The 18,354-nt window shown below is 57.7% G+C and overlaps 1 protein-coding gene across 17 annotated transcripts in view; it reads left to right on the top strand.

The window, feature by feature from the left end:
- CACNA1G (calcium voltage-gated channel subunit alpha1 G) overlaps window positions 1–18,354 on the top strand; it is a 66,491-nt gene extending 48,137 nt beyond the window's left edge. For 4 of the 17 annotated variants that reach the window (XM_063706269.1, XM_063706266.1, XM_063706267.1 and 1 more), the window contains 12 exons: window positions 1,143–1,196; window positions 6,622–6,773; window positions 7,534–7,643; window positions 8,704–8,837; window positions 9,124–9,194; window positions 9,313–9,391; window positions 9,487–9,608; window positions 9,920–10,273; window positions 10,962–11,105; window positions 15,191–15,359; window positions 15,644–15,813; window positions 17,299–18,354. In XM_063706269.1, coding sequence (XP_063562339.1) covers window positions 1,143–1,196; window positions 6,622–6,773; window positions 7,534–7,643; window positions 8,704–8,837; window positions 9,124–9,194; window positions 9,313–9,391; window positions 9,487–9,608; window positions 9,920–10,273; window positions 10,962–11,105; window positions 15,191–15,359; window positions 15,644–15,813; window positions 17,299–18,033 — 2,294 coding nt within the window. In that variant the 3' untranslated portion in view covers window positions 18,034–18,354. Of the gene's footprint in view, window positions 1–1,142; window positions 1,197–6,621; window positions 6,774–7,533; window positions 7,644–8,703; window positions 8,838–9,123; window positions 9,195–9,312; window positions 9,392–9,486; window positions 9,609–9,919; window positions 10,274–10,961; window positions 11,106–12,950; window positions 13,086–15,190; window positions 15,360–15,643; window positions 15,814–17,298 lie in introns of all 17 variants that reach the window. The other 13 variants (XM_055387651.2, XM_055387650.2, XM_055387648.2 and 10 more) reach the window with 6 other exon arrangements.

Here is an 18,354-nt window from a genome sequence, read left to right as displayed (position 1 = left end):
GGGTGGGCCGAGACTAAGTGAGAAGACAGAGGCCAGGAAGGATGTGAGAGACGCAGCAGGCGCCTAGGCCCCTTTGTTTCTGGGGCATCCCCAGATGTGTCTGCACCTGTCTCCCTCTCTCCCGGGCTCCAGGGCTCCCATCTGCCTGGTACAGCGTAATCTCCGCGCCTCTCTCTCTCTCTCAGTCACGGCCCACGTCTCTCTAAGTGTCTTTGTGTGTGGGTTTCTCTAAGCCTTTGTGTGTCTGTCTGTGTGTCTCTCTCTGTTTGGGGTGAGGGTTTCCCATGCTCTCTTCACCTTTTCACAAATCGTCTTCCTTCCGCCGATAAGATGGGTGCGGTGGCCTGAGTTTTCCTTTGGTGTGTTCACATGTGAGTACCACCAAATGAGTGAGGGGTTGCCGTGCCCCTGCCTCCCCTCTGCCCTCAGCTCTATCTCCCTCGGCCTGGGAGTGGCACTCTGAGGCGAGGGGACAGTGTGGGAGTTGCAGACGAGGGTGGAGGTGGGAGGGGGCCTGTGTTCCCTGTGAAGAGCGGGAGCTGCTCCAGGATGTGGGGGAGACACTGGCCTCTGGGCAGCAATGGGAGGTGCCGTTCTCCATGTCCCCAACCCTCACTATCAGCACCCCCAAGGCCTTCTGCTCGGCTCAGGGTAGGGGTCCGGGCTCGGCTTCCCTGTGGATATCTGCAGCTGAGCAGGTGCACTGTCCCCCGTGGCCACCGTCCCACTCCTGCTCCATCCTCCCCACCCCCACCTCACAGTCGGGCAGATGGAATTCTTTTGGCAGGCGGCACTTGTGGCCCCTGCCTGCCCAGCTGGCTCCCCTTCTGGGGTCTGTAGCTGTCTCAGGTGCAGCTGAGGCCACAATGCAGGAGAAGCGGACATCTGTTCTGATGACCAGCTGCCTGCCCCTCCCGGTGCCTCCCTGCCCCGTGACCCTGACCAGCTAACCACATTGCTTGTCTTCCTCAAGTGCCCTGTGCCCCCAGCTTCGGGCTGGACATTCAGAGCCAGCCACCCATGCTCAGCGCACCCCACCCATAGGCAGAGTGAGGTGGGAGCTGAGGGGAAGCCGCCCCTGAGGGGCCCTGCCCAGCGCACCTGGTCCGGCCAGTGACCAATGTCGTGTTTCGTTCTTTTAGATCTAATGCTGGACGATGTAATTGCTTCCGGCAGCTCAGCCAGCGCTGCGTCAGGTACTGCGTCTGGGGTGTGGGCTCATGCGCGTGGGGACATGCTCTTCACTCCCTCCCCGTGGCTCATTGATTCTATCCTCTTGGGGTGAAGGGGTGAGGGTCCCTGGGGCCCCCAAGAGGGCAGGAGCTGAAGCGCTGGGCTCTGCAGCATCCTGCAGGCCTGTGCCAAACTGGACGGGAGGCGAGGGCCTGAGGCCTCTCTGCCGACGCCCTTTGGAGAGCCCACCTTCCCAGCAAGGGCTTCCTTGGCCGGCCAAGCTCCCCACCTCCCGCCACCTCTTCCCTCCTGTGCCTCCTCCTTGTGGCTCACCGGTCGATTATTAGAGCTGCAAATCTCTCCTGTCTCCTTTTGTCTGAGGGGAGACTTTGATCCAAGGGAGCAGGATGAGAGGAGCAGAGAGGGGAAGGATTTGTTTGAAAAATGTAACAATGAATAATTGAACAGACTCATTAACAGTCAAGTGATCACGGTGGCTGCGTCATCGCTACAAACAGCAGGAATTGGGAATCAAAGGCCTGAGTTGGCCACGAGCTTCTTCCAAAAAAAGCCAAAGATTTGGGAGTGACTTGGGTCCTTATTTTCAAGAGCCATGTCTCTGGGAAGACCCTCCTGGTCCAGCCCACCCTCCATGGTCCCTCGGTCCCCTGCTCTCCTCTCCCCCACTGGCCCCCAGATGGAGGTGTGGAGGCTCATGGAGTCCGTGGCAGGGCTGTGGGGCCTCATAACACTATGTCTCCAGCTGGTGGTTCCCAAGCTGTTCATCCCCAAGGCCTCCAGTTATCATCTCCTCCAACAGACTTCACACTTTAGAAGGCCGTCTATGAAGTTAAGAGCACTTCAATAATGACTTTCTTTCATCATTTTTACTAATCAGAGGTGCATCTAATTGCTAATCACAGCTTCTGAGCTGCAGAAGGTTACGCACTAAATGATGGCAAAGAAAGATCATTTCGTCATTAAATTAGTCTGTGGGGCCTTAACACAGGCAAAGTATAGGGTTTCTTTCAAGCTTTTTGAAGTATTGGAAAAAACATAAGGGCCGGGCACGGTGGCTCACACCTGTAATCCCAGCACTTTGGGAGGCTGAGGCGGGCAGATCATGAGGTCAGGAGTTTGAGACCAGCCTGGCCAACATGGTGAAACCCCGTCTCTACTAAAAATACAAAAATTAGCCGGGCGTGGTGGCATACGCCTGTAATCGCAGCTACTCGGGAGGCTGAGGCAGGAGAATCGCTTCAACCCGGGAGGCGGAGGTTGCAGTGAGCCGAGATCACGCCACTGCACTCCAGCCTGGGTGACAGAGCGAGACTCCTTTTAAAAAAAAAAAAAAAAAAGAGAGAGAGAGAGTGAGAACATAAGGACCCCCATGGCTGCTGCAGGCTTGGAACTTCAGTCTGGGAACCACCGGCTCCACTTTCCCCACTCCTCCAGAAGCTAGAATCAGGCAGATGCTGCCCTGAGGATGTTGGGTGTCATGATCTGTGGGGCCTCAGGGACCCACCCAAGAGAGAACCCCTGAGCCTCCATTGAGTAGGTCATCCCTGAGGCCCTCAGCGCTATGGCCCCATGATGCTAAGCAGTGGTGTTTGGCATTGAGAGACTGCCTCTCTGGGGCTCAGGAGTCTCTGGCTGGTTTGTGTCTGGATTGCCAGGGTCCCCACATCTCTGCATCAGGCTGTCTTGCAAATTCCTGACTTGTTAGGGGATGAGGGGAGGGAGGGAAGAAGTGGCCTTCAGCTTTTCCCTTACGGGCCCACCTGGTCTGCAGACTGAAGTGTGCACACTTTCACACTCACCCCAAAACATCCTAGCACAGGGCTAGCCCACAGAGACTTTTCCACCTTGGGTGTTATCCCAGAAATCAACACATGCAGACTCTCATGGCTCCTAAGACGTGACTCACCCACTCAGTGCTAAACACTCTCGTGACCCTTGCACTGCACTCCCATTCCAGGTACCTTCTGCTGTGCTCCTGAAGTGGATAGACCCCACTGTATCCTGGGGTGGCACACGCAGGCATGTACACCAGTTACCTTCCCTGGCTGTTGATGAGGACTCAGAGACCCCGAACAAGGGCTCAGGTCATCCCATATCCCACTTCCTAGGACCTGGAGTTCTGCGTGGCCTATGCCAGAGCTTTTCAAACTTCCATGTGCATAAGAATCACCTGGAAAGCATAAACACAGATTCCTGGGACTTACCGCAGAGGTTCTCCTACAGCAGTGCAGATGCACTGATCTACCCACCAGGGCGATGGGGACAGAGTCAAACGCAGTCCAGGGCTGCTGGGAATCAAACACGTGCACCACACCTCCCTGCTAGCACTCCTGTCCTGGTGCTGCTCCCAGCAGGAGGGGGAGAGCCAGACCCTGGGGAAAGGCAGAAGAGCGGAGCCTGTGATTATCAGGGGAATGGGCCTGACCAGAAGCCTGGGTCCACCCCGGCTTCCCAGATGGAGGGAGGGACCGGGGCTGCTGGGTCATCAGGCTGCCCCACGGGACGGCTAAGCCTCCAACACCAGCTCCACTCTCCTTGGCCACCTGCGGCATCGACCTTCACTCACTCACCCTCTTTCCTTCCACCAGGCCAGGACCCAGTGATCAGGCCTGGCCACGGCAGCTGAAGGTGTGGCCTCTGCCGTGGGGGGCCTGTGTCCTTGGGAGTGACCCCTGTCTTCCGCCTACTCATTGCCACTCCCCTTTGCAAACCCTCCGCCCTGGCCATGCCTTGGGCTCCCCGTGACTCCTACTAACTCACTGTGCCTGTTGCCTTGCAGCCCTCCTTCTGCACCCTTCCTCCCTCCCTGCCCCTAACTGGGGACCTGGGCCGCCCTAGATATGCCCTTCCCCCCACTGTCTGACTCTGGTATTTTCTCCACATAAGGCAGCTCATCCTGGTGGGAGGCAGGGAGGTGGTGCCACAGCTACCAATGCATCAGTGACCACAGGTCCGGGCTCCTCCTGGGCTATGGTTGGAGCTCTCAAAGCAGCAGGCTTGCCCAAGGCTCCTCCCAGGGGCTTTCTATTTCTTCTCCACACCCGGGTGCTTGCCTGCAGAGCCGAGGTCCAGAGACCAGCAAAGGAGGGTGGCATCGCCAGGCCCCAACTTTGGAGGCCTTTGGGCAGACCATCCAGGGGTGTCCTCTGGGCCAAAGCCTCAAAGCCTTGTGTCTGTACCCACCTGGCAACTGGTGAGGGACTCGGGCTGGAAGTTCAGGTCCAGCTCGGTCATACCTCGTAGCTAGCTGAATGAGTCACTTTTTGCCTGGCTTCATTCTCTCCCTCTGAAAAACAAAGGGGTTGCCCGAGGAGATGCTGATCAGATTGGCCTGGTACTCTTTGGACCTGTGCTCTAATGGGGGATTTCTGGCAGCCTCAGCACCTGCCGTCTGGGGTAGGGGCCAGGGTGGAGGGGCGTTTGTACAGACCTCAGGGGCCGGGACCTGTCTATAAGCAGATGCCCTGCCTCAGTCCTCCTGCCCCGCCTTCCTTCTGGGCCTCTTGGAGGAGGGTCCCGGCTGAACTGAAGCCCACCCACCCCATAGACTCCTAGCGCAAGGCCAGAGTTGGTGGGAGCAGCTGCTCCATTTGGCCTGGAACTGCCTACAGAGTCAGGCTGGGGTGACGGGGAGAGGAGGGCAACTCTCCCAGCCTCTCCTCTACATTGTCTCAGCTAATAATGGGGCTAATAAGGAGCCGCTTTTTCTAACCTAATTGTATTCAAACATTTTAGTTAATTCTCCATTCATATTTTAGCATAATGGGATCGGGTGCTCTCGGCATTTATGGAGATTAATGCAGAGAAAACGTTCGGCTGCTCAGGCAATGCAGGGCGACTAGCGCCCTCTGGTTCTTGTGGTACTCAAGGAAGGAAGGAAGAGGCCTGGCCCACCCAGCCCATCCTCCACCATCGCAGTGTGGATGACCCGTAGCCTCCTGTCCTCCCTTGCCCCAGGCTCTCCAGCCCCACACTCTTGGGGCTCTGTTCTCGAACAAACAGAGCCACAGTTGGCTGGCCGATCTCTGAAAACAGGAAGATGGCCTCATGCATGCCTAAGGCGCAGCAGAGTGCCGGGGACTGTCTGCTCCGTGGTCATCCACACCTCAAGGCCGATGCTGGAGAGTGGCCAGGTGGGCCCGGAGCATGGCAGCCCATGAGGCTGGATGTGCAATATCTGGGTGCTCTTCTTCCTTCAGCCTCGGGTGGGGGCCCACCCCAGGCCGCTCCTTGCCTCAGTTTACCTCTCTGTTCAACGGTCCTGTGCATGGGAAAGGACAGTTACATCTGAGCTGGCCTGGGCCCAAAGCTTCCTGCTGCCCCTAAGCCAGCTACCCCCTGGCTCAGGCCTCAGAGGCGGCAGCCCTCACTGGCTGGCTTCCCCCTAGACCTCCTGAGATGGGGAAGGGCTGTCTGGGACCTGAGGCTGCCACACACCTCCCCATGAAAAACCTCTTCCTTCTTTGTGGCTTCGTGGGAGACCAATCTGTCAACTTCCTCCCGAGAACATGTGCCCTAACTTGGCCTGGCCCTTCCTCAGCACCTGGAAGAGGGCCCCCCTGAAATCTCCTGCCCCCAGATTTATTCTGCCTCCTTGGCAGCCCAACCTTCTGGCTCCATGATTTTCATAACTAAGTGGTTCACTAATTACGAGAGAAATATTATGCCTCTGACAGATCTCAGACAGTGCTTCCAGCCCGGCCTGCAGTCTAAGGCTGCCCAAACACCCAGGAGCAGGCTGGGCAGTGCCTCATTAGAAACTGGGTGAGTCCAACAGGTGGGGCCCTCCCAGCTTGAGTCTGGGATGGAGCAGAGCCCCAAGGCCTCCCCTCTTGCCCTCACTGACATGAGGGTACAGGAGGCCCAGGCCCTGCCTTCTGGAGGCCCTCTGGGTGGGTCAGTGCAGCCAGCCAAGAAGATGTCCAATTTCCAATCTCCGGTTTTATCTCCAAATCCCAGCTCTGTGTAATCTCCTCTGCTCCCCCGAGGGGCTGAGCTTGGTGAAGGAGCAAAAGCCTTTGCCTCCCCGTTGATGGAGCGTCCTCTGAGCCTGAGGAGACCAGTTGTTTTTCATCGTATCGATCTGGCCTTGCTGCGGAACACTGAGTCGAGGGTGTTATGAGGGGCTGGTGGATTTTGGAGGCTGCCTAGGGGAGGGGGCTCACCTGGCGTCTAATGTAGGTGGGGGGCTCTGCATGTCCTGATCCATCCTGCCCTCAACTGCAGCCAGTACAACAGATGCTTGGAGGGGGACACGCCCAGACGGCTGCCCCCACCAAGGGGCAGCGTGGGGAGGGCGAGGATGGTGATGATTATGGAATGTTTCAGTTCTGGCGTTAGAGGCTGGTGGCTGTGAGGGACTGGGGGTGGAGGGGTGCGGGGGGCAGGGGCCTGACACTTGCTCTGCTCTTCCCCCTGCCCCATCAGAAGCCCAGTGCAAACCTTACTACTCCGACTACTCCCGCTTCCGGCTCCTCGTCCACCACTTGTGCACCAGCCACTACCTGGATCTCTTCATCACAGGTGTCATCGGGCTGAACGTGGTCACCATGGCCATGGAGCACTACCAGCAGCCCCAGGTAGGAGCGAGTGGACCAGCCATCTGGCCCCCCCACCTCCAGCTGCGGAACCTCTGGGCAAGGTTAACACAGCCTGAGCCAGGGTACCTCTGTGCCAAGCAAGTGCTAGGCACACTACATGGGTTCCTCTTGTGCCCCTTGGAGGTGGGTATCATCTTTGTTTTATAGATGAGGACACTGAGGCTCAGAGATGTTAGTTGATGTGGCCAAGGTCACACAGAAAGGGAGTGGAGGACCTGGTTTCTTCAACCAGCAAATGTTGAGTGTCTACTATGAGCTGTGCTCTGGATCTTTGAGGGTAAAAAGGCAGATGGATGCCTGCCCTTCTGGAGTTGAGATTCTAGCGAACGTCCAGCTCCAAAGCTCACCTGTGACCTTGCCACTTCTCCAGTCAGCCTCCCTTGGCTGCCTTCCAGCCCTCGGTTTCCCCATCCATCCAGTGAGGGGGTTGAATTTGTAATGCACAAGGCCCCTTCCAGTCCTGGCATGCCGTGTCATCTAGTACATTCTCATGTGATCTCCTCACCATCTCCCAAGGAGAAAGATCCTTTAGCATAAGGTTGATTCATTCATGTGAATAAGTACCCTACTCCCTTCTGGGGTGGTGGCTAATGGCCAGCCATCATGATGGGAACAGAGAAGACAGGTCTCCTTGGAGTTCCCCTGCCTGTCAGACCTGGGCGGTATGATGGAGGGGCGGGGGGACAAGCCCCAGCCCTGGGCCTTAAGGGACCCTGCATCTTGCCCCCATCCTTGCCAGATTCTAGATGAGGCTCTGAAGATCTGCAACTACATCTTCACTGTCATCTTTGTCTTGGAGTCAGTTTTCAAACTTGTGGCCTTTGGTTTCCGTCGGTTCTTCCAGGACAGGTAACGGAGAAGAGGGGGGTCTCGGGGACTTGCGTAGAGATAGAAAGGAATGAGTCTCTTGGGGAAATACCCAGGAAGACCTAGTGTCTAAGACTTTTCTTAATTCCTGAGGTTCAGCCCCCACCCTGTGGCTGACGTAGGGGACTAGGGGATGGGAAGGCATGGTCTCCAGGACCAGGAGATGGGAAGGCATGGAGAGAATTTGACAAGACAGGGCCTGGGGGATGCTGGCAGCTAGAAATCAGTGTGACCTAGCCTGGGGCTTAAGAGCACAGAGCCTGGAGCCAGACTGCCTGAACTGGATTTGAATCCTGGTCTCACCACTTAGTAGCTGGTGGCCTTGGGTAAGTTACTTAACCTCTCTGTGCCTCAGTTTCCTCATTTGTAAAATGAGAGAAAAGAATAGTATCCACATCACAGAGCTGTGAGATTATGAATTCCTATTTGGTTTTGAGGGTGTTTTTTGTTTTGTTTTGTTTTGTTTTGTTTTGTTTTCTGATGCCCAGGCTGGAGTGCAGCAGCTCAGTCATGGCTCACAGCAGCCTTGACCTCCTGAGTTCAAGCTGTCCTTTCACCTCAGTCTCCCAGGTAGCTGGGACTACAGGCACCCACTGCCACACGCAGCTAATTATTTTTTACTTTTATTTTTAGTAGATACAGGGTCTCACTATGTTGCCCAGGCTGTTCTCGAACTCCTGAGCTCAAGTGATCTTCCCACCTCAGACTCCCAAAATGTTGGGACTGCAGGTGTGAGTTCCTATTTGTAAAGCTCTTAAAAGTGCCTGGTGCATAGTGAACACCATGTAAGTGCTAAATTAAAAAAAAAAAAGCAAACGAATACAAATGAAAAGCAGAGGCTTTTGAGCTAAAGTCCTAGTCCTACTCGTGCCACCAGTTGGCTGTGTGGCCTTAGATAAGGCACGCCTCTTCTCTGTGGGATGGGAGGCTGGACCCGCTGATGTCTGCCCTCCTTTCAAGCCCTGTCTTTCTGTGCCACGACTGCCCCCTCCTTCAGGAACCCCCTCCCCCAACTCAGGGAGCTGTATTCTGGGCTTTCCAGGTGGAACCAGCTGGACCTGGCCATTGTGCTGCTATCCATCATGGGCATCACGCTGGAGGAAATTGAGGTCAACGCCTCTCTGCCCATCAACCCCACCATCATCCGCATCATGAGGGTGCTGCGCATTGCCCGAGGTTGGTGCCCAGCCCACGCACCTGCCCTCCTAGGGTGACCAGCCCAGGGAGAGAGAGCAAGGGTCGGCTTTGTGGCTGGTGAAGGCCTGGGCAGCTGTGGGTTCCCATGGGTCTTTCTCCCAGCTTCTGCCAAGGGAGCTGCAGACAGGGCTGAGGATGGGGATGCAACCTGGCTGGCCCGGAGATGGCCATCCCAGCAGCCCCAGCCCAGCCCTGGTCCTGACTCTGCCAGCTGTCTGGCCGGGGACCCAAAGAGGCCAGCTCATGACGTTGTCCTGTTCTGCAGTGCTGAAGCTGCTGAAGATGGCTGTGGGCATGCGGGCGCTGCTGGACACGGTGATGCAGGCCCTGCCCCAGGTAGCCGGAAGGTGGGGGGCCTCTGGGGAGGGGGAGGTGCTTTCCAGAGGGAAGGGGCTCAGAGAAGCTGACTGGGAGACCCAGCGGCATCGTTTCTATTTCTTCTCCTTTTTTCCAGGTGGGGAACCTGGGACTTCTCTTCATGTTGTTGTTTTTCATCTTTGCAGCTCTGGGCGTGGAGCTCTTTGGAGACCTGGGTGAGTTGGGGTAGGGGAGGGTGGAGGAGCCAGGGCTGGAGACCAGGGGGCTCCTGGACTAACATGGGCCTCTCCCCCTTTCCCTCCTCCCCCAGAGTGTGACGAGACACACCCCTGTGAGGGCCTGGGCCGTCATGCCACCTTTCGGAACTTTGGCATGGCCTTCCTAACCCTCTTCCGAGTCTCCACAGGTGACAATTGGAATGGCATTATGAAGGTAAGGGCCCAGGGTTGGCCTAGGCTCCAGGGAGGCAGCCCCACTTCCTGAGCTAGGATTCCTTGGGAAGATGAATTGGCCACAAATAAAAGCTTGTGACCTTCTCTCCCCCGTGCTAGAACACTCTGGAACTCCCTCTCCCAGGAACATGCTCTGACTCACACTTGTAGTGCTCCTCTGCCCCCAAACACTCCCTCCTCCTCCCCTTCCTTCCCATCCTCCAATGCTCTGTGACACCAGTGACCTGATTTTCCACAACAGCTCCAACAACTGTCCTCCCCAGCCTCACCCCTCTATTCCACCCTCCCCAGGACACCCTCCGGGACTGTGACCAGGAGTCCACCTGCTACAACACGGTCATCTCGCCTATCTACTTTGTGTCCTTCGTGCTGACGGCCCAGTTCGTGCTAGTCAACGTGGTGATCGCCGTGCTGATGAAGCACCTGGAGGAGAGCAACAAGGAGGCCAAGGAGGAGGCTGAGCTGGAGGCTGAGCTGGAGCTGGAGATGAAGACCCTCAGCCCCCAGCCCCACTCGCCACTGGGCAGCCCCTTCCTCTGGCCTGGGGTCGAGGGCCCCGACAGCCCCGACAGCCCCAAGCCTGGGGCTCTGCACCCAGCGGCCCATGCGAGATCAGCCTCCCACTTTTCCCTGGAGCACCCCACGGTGAGCAGACACCCACCCCAGCTGTGAGAGGAGCTGGGGCAGGAGAAGGGTGTGGAGGGTGGTGGGCGGGAGCCAAGTGGGCAGCACGCAAACCCTAGGCTCCTCCTGGAGCCTCCCGCCCTCCTGGATGCTGAGCGAGCAGTCACTGCCCCTCCCCAGGGATGGCTGCCCACACTCACCCCACAGGGCCACCCCAGCAGACGGGCCAGCTTAGCCATGCCCTGCTCCTCCAGCCTGGTCTGGCCTCCCCTTCCTGACTCATAGGTTCAAGGCTAAGTTTTCTGTTTCCTTCCTGTTTCTTTCTTACCCTTGCCCAACTGCCAAATCTCTCTCCTACCCACCCTTTAACCTGCCTGATTCTCTTCCATCTCTCCATCCTTTTATCTTCTCTTTACCGCTCTCTCTCTCTCCCCCCGCCGTGGGCTCTACTCATTTTCCATCTCCCATCTCTCCTTCCTCCTTCGCCTTCCCTCTTCCCCACCCCCTCCTCTTTGTCTCTTTGTTGCTGTTTGTGTGTGTTTGTGTGTGTGTGTTTTTGTGTGTGTGCACATGTGCATGTGTGTTGTCTGGGTATCACCTCTTTCTCCTCTGTGTCTCTTGTCAATCCCCTTCCACGACACTTCCCATCACTGCCCTCTGACCCCTGCTCCCCTGCCTCTCCGGCTCCCCTTACGGGCTGGCTCCCCAGGACAGGCAGCTGTTTGACACCATATCCCTGCTGATCCAGGGCTCCCTGGAGTGGGAGCTGAAGCTGATGGACGAGCTGGCAGGCCCAGGGGGCCAGCCCTCTGCCTTCCCTTCTGCCCCCAGCCTGGGAGGCTCCGACCCACAGGTTACTGTGCCCCTGTGCTGTGCCCTCTCCCCTGACCGTGCTGGGCTGTGCCACGCTGTGCCATGCTTCTGGGGAAGCTGGGAGTGTTCCTGCCCACTGGGTATCTGTAGAAAGTGCAGCCTTGGGGCCTCAGTTGAGTGCAAGAGGCAGTCACGGGTTCTTCTAGACGGAGATCACCTCCAGAAAAGAGCTGGAAGTCAGGGCTGCTGAGATTGCCCCTCTGATGAGAAGGGTGTGTGGAGGAGGAGCTTGGGGAGGGGAGACGGGATTTGTAAGAATCTGGAAGAGAAAAGGGGGGATGGGGCAGAAGATAAGTTAGCAGGGGGACCTTACGGGGTAGAGGGAAGGAGGTATCAGATCCAGGGAGGAAGGCCTCCAGAGACAGTGTAGGTGGCCAGGGAGCCCGCTGCCAAGCTGCAGTCTCTCTATCTGCTCATGTCCAGCACACACTTGCCAGTCCTCAGTTTGGTGGCTTTTTAAGCCATGGAGCCCACTGGGCATGGTGAGTGCTGTCAGGAGCCACTGATTTCTGTCCTGAGAGAGATAGAAGGCTCCAGCTGGGAGTGGATTTTGAGAACTTGGTGTGAAATAGGACTTGGCTTCCTGCCCAAGCCCAGCCCCTTCCCACAGCGCCACATGGCCCTCTCCCCCAGTCCCATTTAATTCCAGGTCTTCTGCTTTCTGGGCTGTTCCTGCCCTCCTCCCCTCCCCTTGATCGCCTCACCACGACCCACTACCATGTGAGAGAGGGCCCCACCCTCCCTCCACCTAGGTGAGAGGCTGCAGACCCAGAGTGGAGACAGGTGTCAGCTGCAGATAGAAAAGCCGAGTCCTCCAGAGGCCCTTTTGGGTGGTGGGGCAGGCAGGTTCTTAGGAAGCCTTTAGCCTGATCCCAAAAAAATGGACAGTGATCCTCATGTGGGAAGGGACCTTGCCTCTTGTTGGGATTCAGTCTCAGATCTGGCAATGACCTAGAATGATCAGTGGGAAAGTGAGTCCCTTTCCGAGGCCTCCCCTTCCTGAAAGAGGCTCACAGGGAAAGGCTGTGGGAGAAGAGGACACGATGGGAAGGTGATGGGGTTCTGGGAGGGACGGTCCAACTGCCCCCTAGCATCCTGTGGGCACTGAGGCACCCCCTGGGTCCCAGGTGAGCCAGCCAGATGGTGTGGCAGCCCACCCGAGTGCGCCCACTTCAGGCTAACGGGAGGAGAACATCTCCCAGAGCCCAAGTTGGAGAGGGCGGGCGGGCTGCAGGCAGGCGGAGGAGGGCCCACGAGGGGAGAAGCCAGAATCTGGGGGCAGGCCAAGTCCTGCCAGGCTGTTGGAAGCCGAGAGAATAGGCAGAAAACAGCCGTCAGATTGGCGGCATTGTCCCCGGCGCCCCCCGTGCCGCTCTGTCTGTGCCGGGAGGAGAGACAGTGCTTTGCTGGCCTTTCTTCATTTTTTTTTTTTTTTTTTTTTTTGGTATCATCTTTTTGAGAGTCGAAAGCCCTCGGTCCTCCCGCTCCCTCCCTGGGCGGTGGTAGTGTGGGAGGGGCTGGGGAGGCTCCTGGGGTATCTTTAGAATGCGTTTCTGTGTCTCCTCGCTTTGTCAGTGTTTGCTCTGGCTCTTCAGTGCCTGCCGCAGCCTCTCTGATCAGAGCAGGGGGTTGAAGTGGGTGCGGGGAGGCATTGTCAGCTTGTTTGGGGAAAGGGTGGGGAGAGAGAAGGGATGCCTTGTTTCCCACCCCCCCGTGCTTCGTGAAAAGGGGGAAGTGGGGACTGAGAGAGAGCGCGTGTCTGTGTGTGCACGCGCGTGTGCGCTGTCCTGGTTTCTCATGCCTGATCATCTCTCTCCCTGTCTAGATCCCTCTAGCTGAGATGGAGGCTCTGTCTCTGACGTCAGAGATTGTGTCTGAACCGTCCTGCTCTCTAGCTCTGACGGATGACTCTTTGCCTGATGACATGCACACACTCTTACTTAGTGCCCTGGAGAGCAATGTACATACACACTGCCCTCACTGCTCCCGGCCACCCCCTGGGCTGGGCTGGCTGCAGGGCTCCAGATCGGCCCAGGGAGGGTCCTGGGGCTGCCTCCTCTCAGTTTGCTGCCAGGCTCCACCCAGAGGCATCAACTATCAGGACCTCGGTGGCCCACGCTTTGCTGGCACAAGGTCTTCAGGTTCCCCACTGGGGACAAAGAGATTAGATAAGTTTAAATTGGGGCCTTGCCCTGAAGGGTATAGGAGCAGCGGCAGCCATTATGAAAAAGTGAATCCAGACACCCAGGAGTGACACGGCCCAAAACAGGTGTCATCAGAGTCAATCTATGAATTTGGAGCCCTGTGCAAGCCAGCCCTCCCTGTCCCTGCCCCCTCCTCCCCACCCCACCCCACCCCCCCACAACATGAGACCTTCACACCACGTGGTGGGTGAGAGCCGCATCTCTGCCACCACTGCCATGCCCTTCTTCACTTGGAGCGCTGTTCCTGTCTCCTCCGTCACTGTCCCCGTGTGTCCCTGCGTCTTCACCAAACTCAGTGGGGTGAAAGGGGCTTCTCTGTGCTCTGATAGCTTCCCTACCCTTTACCTTCTCCAGCTCCCGTCCCTTCTGACTGTGAGCAGCCCCCTCCTCTCCACTGTTCCCCTCCTGTTGTCAGAGGAGGGCCCAGCTGAGGCAGGGACTGGACCACCGGCTGGGGTGTCCCTAGGGGTCTTAGGTGGCTGGCAGTAGTGGAGCCTGGGGCTGAGAGGGGAAGCAAAATAAGATTGTCCTCCAACTTAGCCATCCTCAGGCCTGCTGGGGCTATTTAACTGGCTGGGCCTGCATGGCGACAGGACCCCTACAGCCTCCCTGGGAACAAGGGGTGAAGGGTTCAGGGGGAAGGGGGTCACAGAGTGATGGAGAAACCTCTTGAGAACAAACTAGGCTCCCTCATGCTGGAGTCCAAGGCTGAGTACCTCCCTTCTCTGAAACAGAGCAACAACCCCACTCCCACCCCGAGTCTGTCCACTAAGGGAGCAGCTGAATTTGGCCTCCACCCTCACCTGCCAGAGTTATTGGTTAAAGTGGAGGTCAGGGAGCTAGCTGTGACATGCCTCTGGTGGTCATCTGCCATTCAACCCACCTGAACCCAACCCAGGCCCTGTGCTGGGACCTGGGGCTGCTGTAAGAACTGGATGAACAGCCTGCAACCTGCAAGCTCTCCTGAGCTGCCTGGTCCCTGCTCCTTGGGAGGGTCCTCTCCCCCTCACCTCCCCCACCGACAGCACAGGGTTGTAGGGGCTGCTGTTGGCTTTTTTTTTTTTTTTTTTTTTTTTTTTTTTGAGACAGGGTCTCACTCTGTTGCCTAGGCTGGAGTGCAGTGATATGATCCCAGCTCACTATAGCTTTGACCCCCCGGGCTCAAGCAATCCTCCCACCTCAGCCTCTGGAGTAGCTGGGATTACAGGTGCCACGCCACCATATCCAGCTAATTTTTTTTTTTTTTTTTGGAAATGGGGTTTTGCCATGTTGCCCAGGCTGGTCTCAAACTCCTGAGCTCAAGCGATCTGCCCACCTTGGCCTCCCAAAGTGCTGGGATTACAGGCCTGAGCCACCAGCCACTGTGCCTGGCCTGCTGTTAGCTTTTAATCCTCCCCTGAGCTGCTCTGGGTCAGGGCCCCAGCCCATCCCTGTGGACACCGGGACTCCCTTCAGAGCCTCTAAATGGGGCCTTTAGAATCAGCTTGTGAGCCACCTGCAGGGCTGGGGGCTGGGGGCTGCTCTCCCTTCTCTGGATACCTCCCCACCCCTCCACCACCACAGTGGGAGCTTAAAGGTGATACAATGTGTGCAGTTTTGCAGGGGGTGGGGGGCAGGGCCTGCAGACTCTCCCGGCTGCCCAGACCCCCTCCTACCTGCTTCCTCCCCGCGTGTGGAGGGCTCATCCATGTGTCTGCCCCTCTCCCCAGCCATGCTCATGCCCATCTCTACCTTGTCCTGGGAGGGCACGGGGGTGAGGGCTGGGCGGGGGGCGCTGCTGCTTTCTATTGTCAGCGCTGCCTCAGTTACCAAACCCAGACACACCCTCTTCCTCCACCTCCCTCCCCTGTTCCTTTTGCAGATGCAGCCCCACCCCACGGAGCTGCCAGGACCAGACTTACTGACTGTGCGGAAGTCTGGGGTCAGCCGAACGCACTCTCTGCCCAATGACAGCTACATGTGTCGGCATGGGAGCACTGCCGAGGGGCCCCTGGGACACAGGGGCTGGGGGCTCCCCAAAGCTCAGTCAGGTACCAGGGCTAGAGCAGGCCAATTTGGCTCACACAGGGAGATTCCATCCTGGCCTAAGCCAGTCCTGATCTGAGGGGATGGGGAACTGAGGCAGCCAAAGAGGTCTCTCTGACCTCAGGGGAGCCTCCAGCCTGGGGGAATGGCTTTGAGTCCAGGGGGTAAGGGTAGAGGCCCTGATGAGGGGGAGAGAGTGGAAGGGAGGGCTCAGGTGAGAACCTGCTCCCCTGAACCCTCCAGCTCCATTCTCTCCCCCCACCCCTCCCCCGCTTCCCTCCCTCCACAGGCTCTGTCTTGTCCGTTCACTCCCAGCCAGCAGATACCAGCTACATCCTGCAGCTTCCCAAAGATGCACCTCATCTGCTCCAGCCCCACAGCGCCCCAACCTGGGGCACCATCCCCAAACTGCCCCCACCAGGACGCTCCCCTTTGGCTCAGAGGCCACTCAGGCGCCAGGTGAGCAGATGTGGAAAGGCAGGCACAGGCCTGGGGGCTGGACCCTTTGCTGCTGGTGATGACCTGTGTTGACACTTTCATTCTTCCAGCAAATATTTATTGTGTGCCAGTGATGTGCCAGGCTCAGTTGCAGATACCAGGGACACAGTACTGGGCAAAGCAGAAGTGGTCTCTGCCTTCTTGAAATTTGCACCCAGTTCCTTGTTCCACTGAGGAGGCCTGGAGACCAGAAGGGGTAGTGCTTGCCCAGGGTCATGCCTATCTGGTCGGAGGTAGAACCCCAGTCGCTGGTCTTTCCTTCCTCACCAACCAGAGCTGCCTCCCAATTCTTCTCCCCACTTTGGACTGAGCTGTGGGGCACAAGGCAGGTTTTAAGTGTCTTCACTTTTGGCCAAGCCTAGGGCCCACCTTCCAGAGCCCCCATTCTTTTTTTTTTTTTTTTTTGAGTTTCGCTCTTGTTGCCCAGGCTGGAGTGCAATGGCACAATCTCGGCTCCCCGCAACCTCCGCCTCCTGGGTTCAAGCGATTCTCCTGCATCAGCCTCCCGAGTAGCTGGGATTACAGGCATGCGCCACCATGCCTGGATAATTTTGTATTTTTAGTAGAGATGGGGTTTCTCCATGTTGGTCAGGCTGAGCTCGAGCTCCCGACCTCAGATGATCTGGCCGCCTCGGCCACCCAAAGTGCCGGGATTACAGGCGTGAGCCACCGCGCCCGGCCCCAGAGCCCACCTGTGATAAGGCCACAGCCCATGCCATGTGTGTGTCCTGAGGCATGAGCGTGGACACATGAGAATCTCAATCCCACATGCTTGGGGGAGCAGGCACAGTCCTTATTCATTCTGCAAATAGTCACTAAGCAGCCTCTGTGTGCCAGGCACCGGGGACACAGCCCCTGCCCCCTGAAGCTCACAGTCTAACAGTGGAGACATACCTGCCATCAGATCATTGCAGCCTCAGCTCACAGCTGCCAGACACCCATGTGTGGAGGGCAGCAGGGACACAGAAGAAAAAGGGGTCGGTTTTACTTGGGGACGGAGACTGTCACACACTGTGTCACAGAGAACCTGAGTCCGTAAAATCGAGGGATTCTTGCCAATCAGGAAGGGTATTCAGAGCCAAAGGGGAAGTCTAGGCAGAGGCGGGGAGGCGTGAAGGAGCCAGCTCAGTGAGCAGAGATGGCCTGGCTTCTCTCATATCCCAGGAGGCAGGGGCTGCAGAGAGAGCGATTCTTGCAGGCTTAGGGGAGACCAGAGCGTGGGGGAGGGAAGACAGGGTTTAGTGGGGAGAGAGGAGGCATGGTGGACAACAGAGGTCAGGCTGCAATGACCCCTATCTACTAGTAAGAGCGGCTACCAGGACCTCTGCTTAGGATAGTCCTGCTGTGCCTGGTGGTGGTGGGCGGGGGGCACAGCCAGCTTGACAGGAGGGCTAGTCCATGCTGGAGAGGAGACTGCTGGGCTGAGCCCTCCCCCACCCCATATAGGCAGCAATAAGGACTGACTCCTTGGACGTTCAGGGTCTGGGCAGCCGGGAAGACCTGCTGGCAGAGGTGAGTGGGCCCTCCCCGCCCCTGGCCCGGGCCTACTCTTTCTGGGGCCAGTCAAGTACCCAGGCACAGCAGCACTCCCGCAGCCACAGCAAGATCTCCAAGCACATGACCCCGCCAGCCCCTTGCCCAGGCCCAGAACCCAACTGGGGCAAGGGCCCTCCAGAGACCAGAAGCAGCTTAGAGTTGGACACGGAGCTGAGCTGGATTTCAGGAGACCTCCTGCCCCCTGGCGGCCAGGAGGAGCCCCCATCCCCACGGGACCTGAAGAAGTGCTACAGCGTGGAGGCCCAGAGCTGCCAGCGCCGGCCCACGTCCTGGCTGGATGAGCAGAGGAGACACTCTATTGCCGTCAGCTGCCTGGACAGCGGCTCCCAACCCCACCTGGGCACAGACCCTTCTAACCTCGGGGGCCAGCCTCTTGGGGGGCCTGGGAGCCGGCCCAAGAAAAAACTCAGCCCGCCTAGTATCACCATAGACCCCCCCGAGAGCCAAGGTCCTCGGCCCCCGCCCAGCCCTGGCATCTGCCTCCGGAGGAGGGCTCCGTCCAGCGACTCCAAGGATCCCTTGGCCTCTGGCCCCCCTGACAGCATGGCTGCCTCGCCCTCCCCAAAGAAAGATGTGCTGAGTCTCTCCGGTTTATCCTCTGACCCAGCAGACCTGGACCCCTGAGTCCTGCCCCACTTTCCCACTCACCTTTCTCCACTGGGTGCCAAGTCCTAGCTCCTCCTCCTGGGCTATATTCCTGACAAAAGTTCCATATAGACACCAAGGAGGCGGAGGCGCTCCTCCCTGCCTCAGTGGCTCTGGGTACCTGCAAGCAGAACTTCCGAAGAGAGTTAAAAGCAGCAGCCCTGGCAACTCTGGCTCCAGGCAGAAGGAGAGGCCCGGTGCAGCTGAGGTTCCCGACACCAGGAGCTGTTGGGAGAAAGCAATACGTTTGTGCAGAATCTCTATGTATATTCTATTTTATTAAATTAATTGAATCTAGTA

Source organism: Gorilla gorilla, chromosome 4 (assembly GCF_029281585.2).
Source record: "Gorilla gorilla gorilla isolate KB3781 chromosome 4, NHGRI_mGorGor1-v2.1_pri, whole genome shotgun sequence".
Classification (NCBI taxonomy): domain Eukaryota; kingdom Metazoa; phylum Chordata; class Mammalia; order Primates; family Hominidae; genus Gorilla; species Gorilla gorilla.
The sequence above is the reverse complement of the archived record's forward strand: the minus strand, read 5'-3'. Positions and strand labels throughout refer to the sequence as shown.